The sequence below is a fragment of the Pelobates fuscus genome, chromosome 1 (genome assembly GCF_036172605.1).
Source record: "Pelobates fuscus isolate aPelFus1 chromosome 1, aPelFus1.pri, whole genome shotgun sequence".
NCBI classification, from domain to species: Eukaryota; Metazoa; Chordata; class Amphibia; order Anura; family Pelobatidae; genus Pelobates; species Pelobates fuscus.
In genome coordinates, this window is record NC_086317.1 from 356,742,700 (window position 1) to 356,755,657 (window position 12,958).

A 12,958-nucleotide genomic window follows, 5' to 3' on the forward strand; every position below is an offset into this window, starting at 1 on the left:
AACTCAATCACATTCTGCCCTGAATATTTGTGTGACCTTCAAAACAAAAAAGTTGGAGAAAAAATAAAGGAACTAGCAACCCATTAACAACTTCAGCTCATAGGTTATGGGGACAGGAGTCTGGGCGCCGTCTTTCCTTGAGGACTTAGAGTTTTCTAAAAATTTAACCCCTACGTTTGTCCTCTGGTGCCTGACACAGCTGCACCCTGTGTTTTCCTTCCTCTGTGCAGCTTCGAAATGAGGAAAATTTTGCTGGTGATAATAAGTAAGTCAGCCAACACTCTCAGCCCATTATAAGGTACACACTGAAAAGATGGCAACCAAATAGAACAGCTTTAATTTTTATTTATAACTGACATTTATAAAGTGTCAACATATTCCGCAGTGCTGTACAATTGGGAGAACAATAGAATATAAACAGACCGATTCAAAAGGTAGATTGCCTGGCCCGGCCCGGCCCGTGAGCTTACAATCTAAAGGTAAAATAGGGGAATGAGACAAGAGGTAGCAGAGGAAATTGAAGGTGATGGCAGAGAGAATTTATAATGTGACTGCAGTGATTAATAACATGTGAAGGGAATGAGGAGGTGATTGGCTGTGAATGGAATCAGCGTAATGAGCCGAAGTTGTCATGGGGGTGGGAGTGTTTCTTTCAAAACTGTCTAGTATGGTTCAAACTAGTGTGTCTAAATTTGGTACCTCACCAATTTGTTATATGTTGTGACTCCCCATTACAAAGTGATGCAAAGTATGTTTGAAATATAAAAATAAACTTTGAACAATGTATTTATTAAAGGGACACTCCAGGCACCCAGACCACTTCTGCTCATTGGAGTGGTCTGGGTGCCAACTCCCACTACCCTTAACCCTGCAACTGTAATTATTGCAGTTTTTTTTTAAATTGCAATAATAACCTTGCAGGGTTAAGTCCTCTATTAGACAGCCACTAGAGGGAACTTCCTGCTTCATAGCACGCTGTGAGGACCTCCAGCGTCGCTCTATTCCCCATAGGGAAGCATTGAAATTCATTGTCAATGCTTTCCTATGGGGTGCGCTAATGCGCAGCATTGCCGCGCATGCACATTAGGTCTCCTCGGCCGGCGGGCGAGATCAGTCTCGCCCACCGGCCGACGTAAGCAGAAGGAGGAGCGGCGGGGGAGGAGGAAGCAGCAACGTGGGACCTGTCGCTGTCTCTGGTAAGTCACTGAAGGGGTTTTCCCCCCTTCAGCAACTGGGGATTGGGGGGTGGGAGGGAGAGGGACCCTCCAGTGCCAGGAAAACAGATTGTTTTCCTGGCACTGGAGTTTCCCTTTACGTTTTCAGTTGTTACAGGGGATGAGGATTTTTATTACAATAAATGTTGGAAAAACTATTTTGACCATAGCACAGGAAACGCAAATATTTATAGATATAACACTGAATTGAGGAAAAAAAAACTAAACAAAACAGACAAGACTAAAAAAAAAAAAAAAACTATAAATGAATGTATAGCAAATGTTCCAAGTGTAAATAGTCTCTGTTGTGAGGTGGTAAATTAAAAGTGGGTATAAACTCCCTCTAAATTAAACAGAATGAGAAAATGACTGGTTTGGGTAATCAAATGATAAATCAGTAGTGTTCATTTTACCGGATTCTTATTCAACTTTTTAATTAACCCACTCCCCCAAACCCTTAATGAAGTCATCCAATTGCCATTTGCAATTCTAAAATCCAAAATAGGTTTAAAAAAAATAAAAAAAAATCTTAAAAATCAATAGACATTGCAATGAATAACCCTAAAGAAAGAAACAAAGTAACTTCGTTCATACACATTAAAATCAAAAATACTTTGACATCTGTGAGCCAAGAGTATGTATATAGCATATTTTGAAATATATCCAACAGGTTACTCAAGCCTGTCATATTTCTGCTATGAGAGTTATATTTGTGTTGTACCTTAAGGGCAATTTTCTTTTGATCTCAAATATTTTACCATTACAATCAAAAGGCGGCATACAATTTAAGACAGACATGTTTCATCATTGAATGCTTAAAGCTGATTTTCCAGTCTTAAAATGAGAAAAGAAAAAAATAATAATATGATGTTCACAAACATTTAGTGGGATGCTCCAGGCTTACCTCCAGTGCCACTTTTGCTGAATGTGTTTTCTGGTTCTCTAAATCTTTTACAAGTAAAGAGTTTTGTCTTTCAAGCTGTAGGAGTCTTCTAGCAAGGTGAACACTGCAACACAGAGAGAAAGTGAGAGAAAGAAGCTGTAATTGGGACACTAAGGCCAAGAGATCAGGAAAAGTTTGAACTATAAGTACTAGTTTCAAAAATCTAATTGAGATAAGGAGAGGTATTTTAATGTTACTAAGTATAAGTAATACAGATATAAATATATATCTTTATACCACTTTGTCAGTGTTCATATACTTTACCTGTGTTGAAGTAGAAAGCACTCTCAAGGATACAATGGGTGAGATTTATTAAAGTGCCATGGTCAGAAATTTGGTGCAAAGTTGTAAAAGAAATTTATTCACCAAAGTATTAATCATGCCGATACCACTGGTTTCCATGTTGATGCCAGATCAAAGCAGTTTGACAAATCTCCCCCCTTGTGTTTATTAGTCTTTTCACAAATAAAGCATGGGGAAAAGTTGGCACTTTTATTTTTCTTCTTTTTGTCATAGAATGGTATGTTTAAGATTGGATAATTATTGTAACTTTGCAAATATAACTATTTTTTGCTTGTATACTATTTTTCACTCAATCTAGAAAGTGTATTTATTTTTGTCTAATAAACTCAAAACAACAGCTTAATTGCTTGCAGTTTAAATTTTGCCATTTCAAAGCATTGCTATGTGAAGCCCAGAAGGCAAATTCTGTAATTTCAGTTGCATTTGAACTACAATTCATCTGCCGTTTGGTTAGTTCTTAAAATTAATCAACTCACTATGTACCATTACCACGATTAGCCACGCTACAACTGAATTACAATAAAATTCAGTTCATTTGTTAGATTGTCATTCACTCACTGTCTCAGTTATGAACCATTTGAATATAGACTGCGCAAACCTTAGGAAAAAAACAATAGAAATGAGGCTTGCCAAAGAGAGATGAAAGTTCAAAAACTGTCCTGGCATAAGAAATTGACATAAAAACAAGCAAACAACATTTCAGGGTAACCACTGCAAATCTAATTAATGAACAGGCTCAAATGGAGCATATTAAACTTTGAGCACCAGGTTCAGACTTCAAGAAGGATTTGCACGCCCCACCAAAAGCTTAATCCACATCCAAGACTACACAATAGTTTGGATGCCCAAACACAAATCCAAATTACAGCCAAAGAGCAATGAAGAAGCCAAAACCGGACCATTCAAGGTACATGGTATCCTTATCCAAGTCATCCTAAAGGAAATTCATCATTCAAGAAGGCTAAAATGACTTCTGCCACTAACCATTATTATTATTATTATTATTGCCATTTATATAGCGCCAACAGATTCCGTAGCGCTTTACAATATTATGAGAGGGGATTTAACTATAAATAGGACAATTACAAATAAACTTACAGGAACAATAGGTTGAAGAGGACCCTGCTCAATCGAGCTTACATTCTATAGGAGGTGGGGTGTAAAGCACATTAGGACAGGAATTTGCAATCAAATAAGGTGCGCTGCCCTTTAGGAGAGGGTAAGAGACAGGTATGTGAGGAAGGGGTTAGTCTTGGAGGCCATAAGCTTTCCTAAAGAGATGGGTTTGATGGCGGTAGGCAGACTATTCCATAGGAAGGGAGCCGCCCGCGAGAAGTCCTGCAAGCGCGAGTTGGCCGTACGAGTGCGGACAACGGACAGGAGGTGGTCACGGGCAGAGCGGAGAGACCGAGAAGGGACATACCTATGGATCTGTGAGGAGATATAAGAGGGGCTAGAGTTGTTCAGTGCTTTATAGGTGTAAGTCAGTACCTTGAATTGACTCCTATAGCATACAGGAAGCCAATGTAAGGACTGGCAGAGGGGTGAGGTGTGAGAGAAACGACTAGAGAGGAAAATCAATCTAGCAGCAGCGTTCATTATGGACTGTAGGGGTGCAGTACGGCTATTGGGAAGACCAATCAGGAGAGGGTTACAATAATCCATGCGGGAAATTACTAGAGCATGGACAAGCTCCTTGGTAGTATCTGGTGCAAGAAAGGGGCGGAAGCAGGCTATGTTTTTAAGATGGAATCTACAGGATTTGGCAACATGCTGGATGTGAGGCTCAAAGGTGAGACCAGAGTCAAGTATGACGCCAAGACAGTGCGCTTGCAAGGATGGACTGATGTTGGTATCACAAACTTGAAGGGAGAGCGAAAGAGGAGGATCAGTATTAGGAGGAGGAAAGACAAGTAGCTCAGTTTTTGAGAGATTGAGTTTCAGAAAGTGGGAGGACATCCAGTCAGAGATGGATGAAAGGCAAGCAGTGACACATTGCAGGACGGCAGGGGAGAGGTCCGGGGAGGAGAGATATAGCTGGGTGTCATCAGCGTACAGGTGGTAGTGGAATCCAAAAGAGGCAATACGTTTTCCAAGAGAGGCAGTATAAAGAGAAAATAGAAGGGGACCAAGGACGGAGCCTTGGGGGACTCCAACCGAGACAGGGCGAGGGGAGGAGGTATCATTAGAAAAGGAGACACTGAATGAGCGTTGGGAGAGATAAGAGGAAAACCACGAGAGGACAGAGTCACAGAGACCAAGCGATTGAAGAGTTTGAAGAAGGAGAGCATGATCAACGGTGTCAAAGGCCGCTGAGAGGTCAAGAAGAATTAGTATGGAGTAGTGGCCTTTGGATTTAGCTGCGATTAGGTCGTTAGTAACTTTGATAAGGGCAGTCTCTGTAGAGTGGAGAGGGCGGAAGCCAGATTAAAGGGGGTCAAGGAGAGAGTTGGAATTGAGGAAATGAGACACACGGGTAAAGACAAGTCTTTCCAGAAGCTTTGAGGAAAAAGGGAGCAGGGATATGGGACGGTAGTTAGAGAGGGTGGATGGGTCGAGGGATGTTTTTTTTAGTATAGGTACTACAGTGGCATGTTTAAGGTCAGCAGGGACGATGCCAGAAGAGAGCGAGCAGTTGAAGATGTGTGTTAGAGAAGGCCGAGACAAGTGGAGAGAGATCTGATAAGGTGAGATGGGACAGGATCGAGTGGGCAGGTGGTGGGGCGAGAGGAGTTTAGAAGAGCAGCCACCTCTTGGTCAGTAGCGGGGGAGAATATCTGAAGGGTAGGAAATGCATGATCTATGTGTGATTGAGAAACAGAAAGGCAAGGAGGGGAGAATTCTTAGCTGTTCAATCTTGTCAGTGAAGTAACATGCAAAGTTATCAGCAGTAAGGTTAGTTTTGGGGGTGGCCACCGCAGGGTGAAGAAGAGAATTAAAGGTGTCAAAGAGACGCCTGGGGTTGCGGGAACATGAACTAATGAGAGAGGAAAAATAGGACTGTTTGGCAAGGGCAAGGGCTGCACTGTATGAACACAATATGAATCTATAATGGAGAAAGTCTGATTGGGTTTGAAACTTCCTCCAGGAGCGTTCAGAAGAAAAGCAAGGTAGGTATACACACTATATACTAAGTCCGTCCCTCATGCTTCCAACAGGGAGTGGGTGTCAGGGGATAATGGGGCGGACCATGTCACTAACAGGGGAGGTTGATGGTATTTCCACCCACCCGTGAAAAAATATTTAGAGCCCTCACTAACTGCCCATGTGTGGGGGCTTGGATGGGAGACGGGCTGGGTACATTATGCTCCCCCCTTTTTTTTATAATTTATTTGTGGGGGGGCTGAAATGGGGACCTTATATTGCAAAGACCGAGATATGCGGTAGATGATGCCAACAGTTTCATCCGACCGAGACGCTTCCTGAGGCTCACGAGACACCCCAGATGGACTCCCTAACAGTGGTCTCAAGCAAAAATATCTTTTAATCTAGATTAATATAAGACATTTGAAGGGCATGTCATGTTTTTTTATTAGCGAAAAAGAAAACCAGTATCAGCATTCCCATATCAAGCAAAATAGGGAAAAACAAACAGTGTTTCAATCAAACCAAAATGTTACAGTCCAAATATCTATATATAAAAAGGATATTTCCAATTGTTAGGGAATTGTAGTGGTTGCACAATAGTCTGTGTATTCAGATGTTGGAGTGGATCCCATCCAGATTAAACTTGTATCCAACCTTAAATTAAAGAAAATACTGACATACTGTAACTCTGTGTTACACCAATAATATTCAAATGGAGATTGCCGCCAGGCTTTACCTACGCATTTCGCCCGTTAGATTGGCTATCTCAAGATCTTGAGAAAGCCCGATCTAACGGGCGAAACGCATAGATCTCCATTTGAATTTTGGGAGCGAATACAGCGGCAATTTCAAGTCAGTGTTCCTCCGAGGGTACAGAGGTCTGCACCGGTTCCAGTGCACAGGATTGGACTGCAGGACCCTATTGACGGAGCGGTAATCAAACTTATTTCCACCAGTGCACTGTATTGCACCCATGCTCATTTAGTGGCACATAGAGATACGTTTCACCACCATATTTTGTAAGAGTTCTACAAAGGGGTTTTGTATAGGGAATACATTATATGCACAGAGTTACACTATGTCAGTATTTTCTTTAATTTAAGGTTGGATACAAAATTATATCTGGATGGGATCCACTCCAACGTCTGAATACACAGACTATCGTGCAACCACTACAATTCCCTAACATTTGGAAATATCCTTTCTATATATAGATATTGGGACTCTAACATTTTGGTTTGATTGAAACACGGTTTGTTTTTCCCTATTTTGCTTGATAAGGGAATATCTGCTAAGCGCTGATACTGGTTTTGCTTTTTCGCCTATACTATATAAAAAATCTTGGGAAGGTTTTTATTGGATCTAGCTGCTCTCAACAATTTGTTATACACTGGCATAGTGTTATTATCTAGGCTCTCTTATCTTTCTGTTCTTTTCTGTTTTTGAAATTAACTTTAAAGCAGTACTGTCACAGTTTGGGGACTTTGCAGAATTCGCAAATGATCCAGACGGTGACAATGCCACTGGTGATGGCTGGGTAGGGGAAGGAGTAAGTAAAAGTTAGATTTATTTACCTGAACCAGATCCTTGCGGACGCAGCCATCTTCTGCCAGACAAACCTCTTCAGTGAAGAGTACGGCATGCTCGAGAATGCACCATTGAGGTCTATGGAGGATTCTGCAAGATTGCAGGATCCATCATAGACAGAGCAAATTCCCTGCAGCTGTTACTGGTGTGGGAAATATACAGAGACAAAGTATTTCATAAAGATGGTTTATGAAATACAATTTTTTCAGGGAAAGGGGAGGGAGGAGTGACAGTGCTGCTTTAAAGGACCACTATAGGCACACAGACCACTTCATTAACAATTGGCTGATACCGCAGACAGTAGAGTTAAAAATGTTTTGAAACAGCACATGCGTGGCCATATTGATCTACTCGGTGACTAGAAGTAGAGTCAAAGTTGAACGCAATTAAGTCCACTTATTGATAGAAAGATGCTATATCTCAGAAAAATCCATATGATTACAGCCTGAAAAAGACTACTAATAACTAATGAGTTTTACATGAGTCAATGCCTCTCTACGAGGAGATGCTGATAAGCCATGCCCCGCCCCTTTGGCTGAGCATTAGAATTGACGATCTCAGCCAATCCAATGCTTTCCTATTCCTGACCCTATAGTGTTCCTTTAAGTATGAGAATAATCCATTTCTGACGCATTATATAAAAATAAGCTGGTTAGTCTACATTTAAGTGAGACAAGCCTATGTCCAAATATTAAAATAGATAAATTGGCCGCAATACATAAAAATTCTACTAAATCGGAAAAAGGGAGAAAAACAAGAGAAAATACTTATTTTTTTCAACCCAAACTTCTGATGATATGGGTAAAGAGGTATGATAGATGCACAGAACAAGCAGGTTTATCATTCACCCTAGCAAGTGAAGGTGAAGAACGTAATGTCTCAATTTTACAGTCTTATAGTCTAATTGGCGTTGTATGCACCCGGATAGTTTTGCCCCGATTAGTACGAGGCCAGTCTAAACCTGACAGAAAGGCCCCTGAGCTGGACAAACTGGAAGAGGATCTCAAGGTCTTAGTCTTACCTGTGTGTAAAGCCTGGTAATGGAGGAGGTACATTTCCCCAAATCCCAAATGAAACACAAACTGTCAACAGCCATCATGTGTCAGGATGCTGCCTATTAGAAGATCTTGGAGACCAGATTCATTACAGCAGCAGTCTGCATCCCTGAGGTGTGGTTGATATAGACAACAATTGTGATGTTGTTCGACTGAAACACATCATTTTCTTGAGGGAATCTGCTTAAGCCTGGAAGAAGATTGAGATCACTAGCTGGTTGCCTTCTGAGGCAACTAAGTCCACAGAGCCCTTTGTGATTCATAGACAGCCCCACAACCAATCAGGCTTGTGTCCATTGCAGCAACTGAATAGGAAACTCTCCTAAAGAAAGACCCCTATGACACCAACAGATGAGAAAATCAACCAAATTAGAGGATCGAATCATAGCAGCTGTGAGACATAATTGTTGGTGAATGGGTCCCTAAAGGGGTGGAAGTGGAATTTAAAACACAAAACTTTGTCAGAGGATGCCATTATGATACCCAAACATAGGCTGAGCCTAAAGCAAAGGGAGCAAAACTTGAATGGAAAACTTTAATTTCCAGAAAATCCAGAACCAACCCATGAACAAGATACCAAGTTGTTCTTTGGAGACTGATACACCACATGTGCTCAAACAAGGGGAAGATTGACAGGTGAATACGCTATGTCATAAGAGGCCACATGTACTGATATCTTCCTGATATTGGGCATATACAACACAGTCATAAGGACACTAAGAACATTGGTAAAACACCCTGGAAGCTATGGTCAATTAAAGGTAAAATGTTAAACTGCATGAATATGGAGGAATGGATCCTTCAGATACACAATTGCCATAAACTGTCTATTTTGCACTGAATGCAGCACAGTTCCTGCGTCTCTATCTAAAAAGTGGGGGGCACAAACCTCTGCAACCCCCAGCAAATCCTTGATATCAATAATGGCTTATTTGGTCTTTGTAATTATGACAATGTCATGGCTTACTTGGGTTTGGACTGCAAGCATTGGGCTTCCTCTAATAGTTACCAGCAGAGGATGGCTGACAGTACAGAGATGAAAGTCAGAAAAAGAGAACCAGTGACCTTCGGGTCAGAAGTGGGCAATATTGTTACTAGATCCACGAGACACGGCAAGTGCTCAGTACAACTATACAATAAACAAGCTTTTTAAAACTAGTACATCAGTCCCATTTTATTGGCCCTTGATGATTCCTGCAATAAAAGTAGAGCCAAAAACAAATAAATAAGAATTAGAATTAAACTCAATTCTAAATTCTGTAATCAGGGGATAATTTTATCACAGCACCTACTGAATAGGTTTATGGTATTTAAATACAAAGAATGAAGTCAAATTAAGTGTTGGGTGTATTTAGTAAGTTTGGTTAATTTAAGAATACAGGATAATAAAATGGCACACTACAATCTTCAGGCATAAATGTGTGCAAGAGATTAATACAGATATAGAGGCTTGGTATGTCATGGCTGCTCAACTGTTTTATAACTGAATTTAGAAAACAATAAGAACTGGTCTTAAATGTTAGCCATCATTTGTATGTGTCTACATGTGTTTTGAAAAGCTTAATAATGAATGCTAATGACAGGAGGTGAAATGCCATAACAAGAATAGTACAACCTGAAAATCTTGTTTCGTTCAAGATGTGCCTTGAGTAAAATAAAAATATTACCGTTCTACTTTTCGTGTGCAGTCAAGCCTTTAAGAGCTGTCTGAAATGTTTAAATATGTGGTAAGCAGACAAGAATGACTAACTTCCAACATTGGCATTAAGGATATGTTACAGAAACAGCAGTGTATTAACTGCACAGATACGTACAAATTAGATTTTAGCATGGTTTTATTAAAACCGGCATAGAAATGCTGTAATTTGTAGCAAATCATAGCATTGCTATATGAATTCACTCTGGACATTTCTACAAAAAAATAGTTTCTAAACACTTTCATACAATGGTAAGAGGATAATTGTGTTCCAAACACTAATGCTAACATAACACACATTTTAATATCTATGTACATTGATCATCCACAACATTAACCACTTAACACCGTTAGACGTTCTATGCTGTCCAACATAAAGTGGGATTTAAAGTCTGTAGGGCGGCACAGCGCTACGGAATCTGATGGCGCTATATAAATAATAAAATAATAATGATAATGATGCACTCTGCATTTTTGGTTTGTACAGGGTTAAATCCATGCTAACACCAGGGATCTCCAGGTATCAATGGAAAGAGTCAGGTAGGGTTACACTTAATGTTGGGGTAGGGTTACGGTAAAGGTTAATGCAGTTTTAGGGTTAAAGATAGTGTAGGCTTAAGGTTAAGGGTAAGATTAGGATAGGCATACAGTTAGAGTTAGTGTAAGCATCGGGTAAGGGGTATGGTTAGTATACCATTAGTATGAGTGCTGATAAAGAGTTAGCGTGAACTATCAAAAATTTATTTAAAGCCTAAACATATTAGGTATTTAACAATCAGGACTGATATCTGAATCAATCTCTGGATGTGTAAAAATTCTTATAAGCAAAAACGTGAAAAAAAAAAAACAACAAATTTTTCATTGTTGCCCATTTTTTTCACATGTAACGTGTATGATACAAATATAGGATGTTAATTGGAAGTCAAACGAGATACAATATGTTATGTTGCCAGTTGCCACTGCAAAAGTTGTTCAGGAATGGTGTAAGGAAAATGACAAAGAATTCAAGGTGTTGCCTTGGCCTCCAAATTTCCAAGATCTCAATCCGACTGAGCATCTGTGGGATGTGCGGGAACAACAAATCTGATCCATGATCAATGATCTGCTGCTAATGTCTTGCCAGACACCACAGGACACGTTCAGAGATGTTGTGGAGTCAATGCCTCAACGCATCAGAGCTGTTCTGACAGCACAAGGGGAACCTACACAATATTGGTCAGGTAATGTTGTTGCTGATCAGTGTATAAAGATCTACCCAGACAAAGAGTATTTATGGGGCGAAGTTTTAAAAGTGGTGTTGACAGATGCACAATTAGCAAAGCACAGCTAAGATATGGCCAACTATCATGCATCTCGATGAGAAACATTAGCAGCTCTAGGGACTGTTTGAAGGCATGTTTCTGGACAGATATAAATATTGCCGTTACTCAGAAACAGCAACGTTTTACATTGTCAGAGAAAAAGAAGAAAACATCTATGTACTGAAACCACTACAAGAAATATATAATAATTTTGGTGCTTTTATAAAAAAAATTATACTTGTGGTTGAAGACCAGTTATTTTAACTTTAAAGGAATTTAGTCTAATTTTTAATAGCCATGTTATGATACTACAACATATTCCAAAAAAAGGAGCAATGAATTTCTTGTTCGGTAAATATCAAATAATTTAGTCACACATTTGAGAAGATGCCAATAATTAAAACCAACGCAACATTCAAAATAGGCATCCATAGGCATATGCAGGCATCATTTGTACAGCCATACTGTTGCACTAGAGTGCACCTGTGTTGTGCTAGAGGTTGTTTTTTTTTTTTACTACTTGTTAATGTCTCAGGGTTTACACACTGAAGTCAAGAGACAAAAGGATTCTTAATCTCCACAGGCAAGTGGGAATCTTTTGTGTGGGAGATCAAGTAAAGCAAGCTAGTGCTGTCAATGAAGTGGATTACTCTGTGTCTACAAACAAGTAGACATTCTATCCTGCAAAGCACACACTGATACATGGTTAAATTATAATGAAAAATAATAATTTTGGTTAGTTTAAAGAGCAGTGTTCTGAATAAACACACATTCTATTATTCTGTATATTATACGTAACCCACACCCAGGAGTGTTGGTGTATGAAAGTATATAAATACATCGCACATGACAAAGTTTCCATACTAAAGGACTGAAGATTGGCACATGGAATATATTTGAACTAAGAATTATGAGTGCTCAGAACACATTCATCCATTTGCCAGTGTATTTAATTTGTCAAAAATTATGAGTCAAAGCAACAAATTTCTGTACAGAGTTAAAAAAAAAAAAATTCATTGTGTGTAAGCCTGGACAGACTCGACAAAAAAAAATAAAAAAATCAAAGTGTGAATTTATTGAATAAATCTTCCTGTATAATATATTTTAAACAGGGAGCTGTAGTTATTTTAAAAATGATGATTTTGTAAAAAGAAATACAGGAAAGTTATCTAAGTAGTAGTAATTACAGCTTGGCCCTTTTAGCCTGATTTTTCCAATTTGACTTGCAGCGGTTCTCTATAGTTACCGGTTTATTGAATAAACCCTCTTGTATTGATATTGAACATAGAATATTGAAAAACAGCACCAAAAAGTTACAGTGTAGAAATCGCAAGCAGTTTACATCAGTAAGGTTGAATTATCAATGCACATAAAAATGTTCAGGCCCAGAATATAAATAATATATATTATTCCTTTAATATATGAATGTATATATGAAGTAGCACTACATGCATTCCATTTGTAATGCATAAAATACACAAAATAAATAACATTCAATTTGCTTCAAGACCACTGGATCTACTGCAGTGAGCTCTGCCTAGGCCAGTAAAGTTTCAGAACGTTTTTTAGCGAATTTTGGCTGGGAACATTTTAATGTTTATTTTAGTATTTGCAGTGGTTTAATTTATGTAAAAACACAAATGAAACTGCTAATTAAGTGATGGCAAACTGTGCCCAGCTTCTATCACCTTAGCAGTAGCTCCTTTCAATTCAAAATGTTGTAATAGCTCAATTTACCGGTGCATTTTTTGGCCCGAATGCACTTATTTTCT

At 39.2% G+C, this 12,958-nt stretch overlaps 1 protein-coding gene across 6 annotated transcripts in view; it reads right to left on the minus strand.

The window, feature by feature from the left end:
• Positions 1-12,958, minus strand: part of PIBF1 (progesterone immunomodulatory binding factor 1) — a 184,401-nt gene that overhangs the window by 75,521 nt on the left and 95,922 nt on the right. For all 6 annotated transcript variants that reach the window (XM_063425936.1, XM_063425933.1, XM_063425934.1 and 3 more), the window contains one exon: positions 2,119-2,221. In XM_063425936.1, coding sequence (XP_063282006.1) covers positions 2,119-2,221 — 103 coding nt within the window. The remainder of the gene's footprint in view (positions 1-2,118; positions 2,222-12,958) is intronic.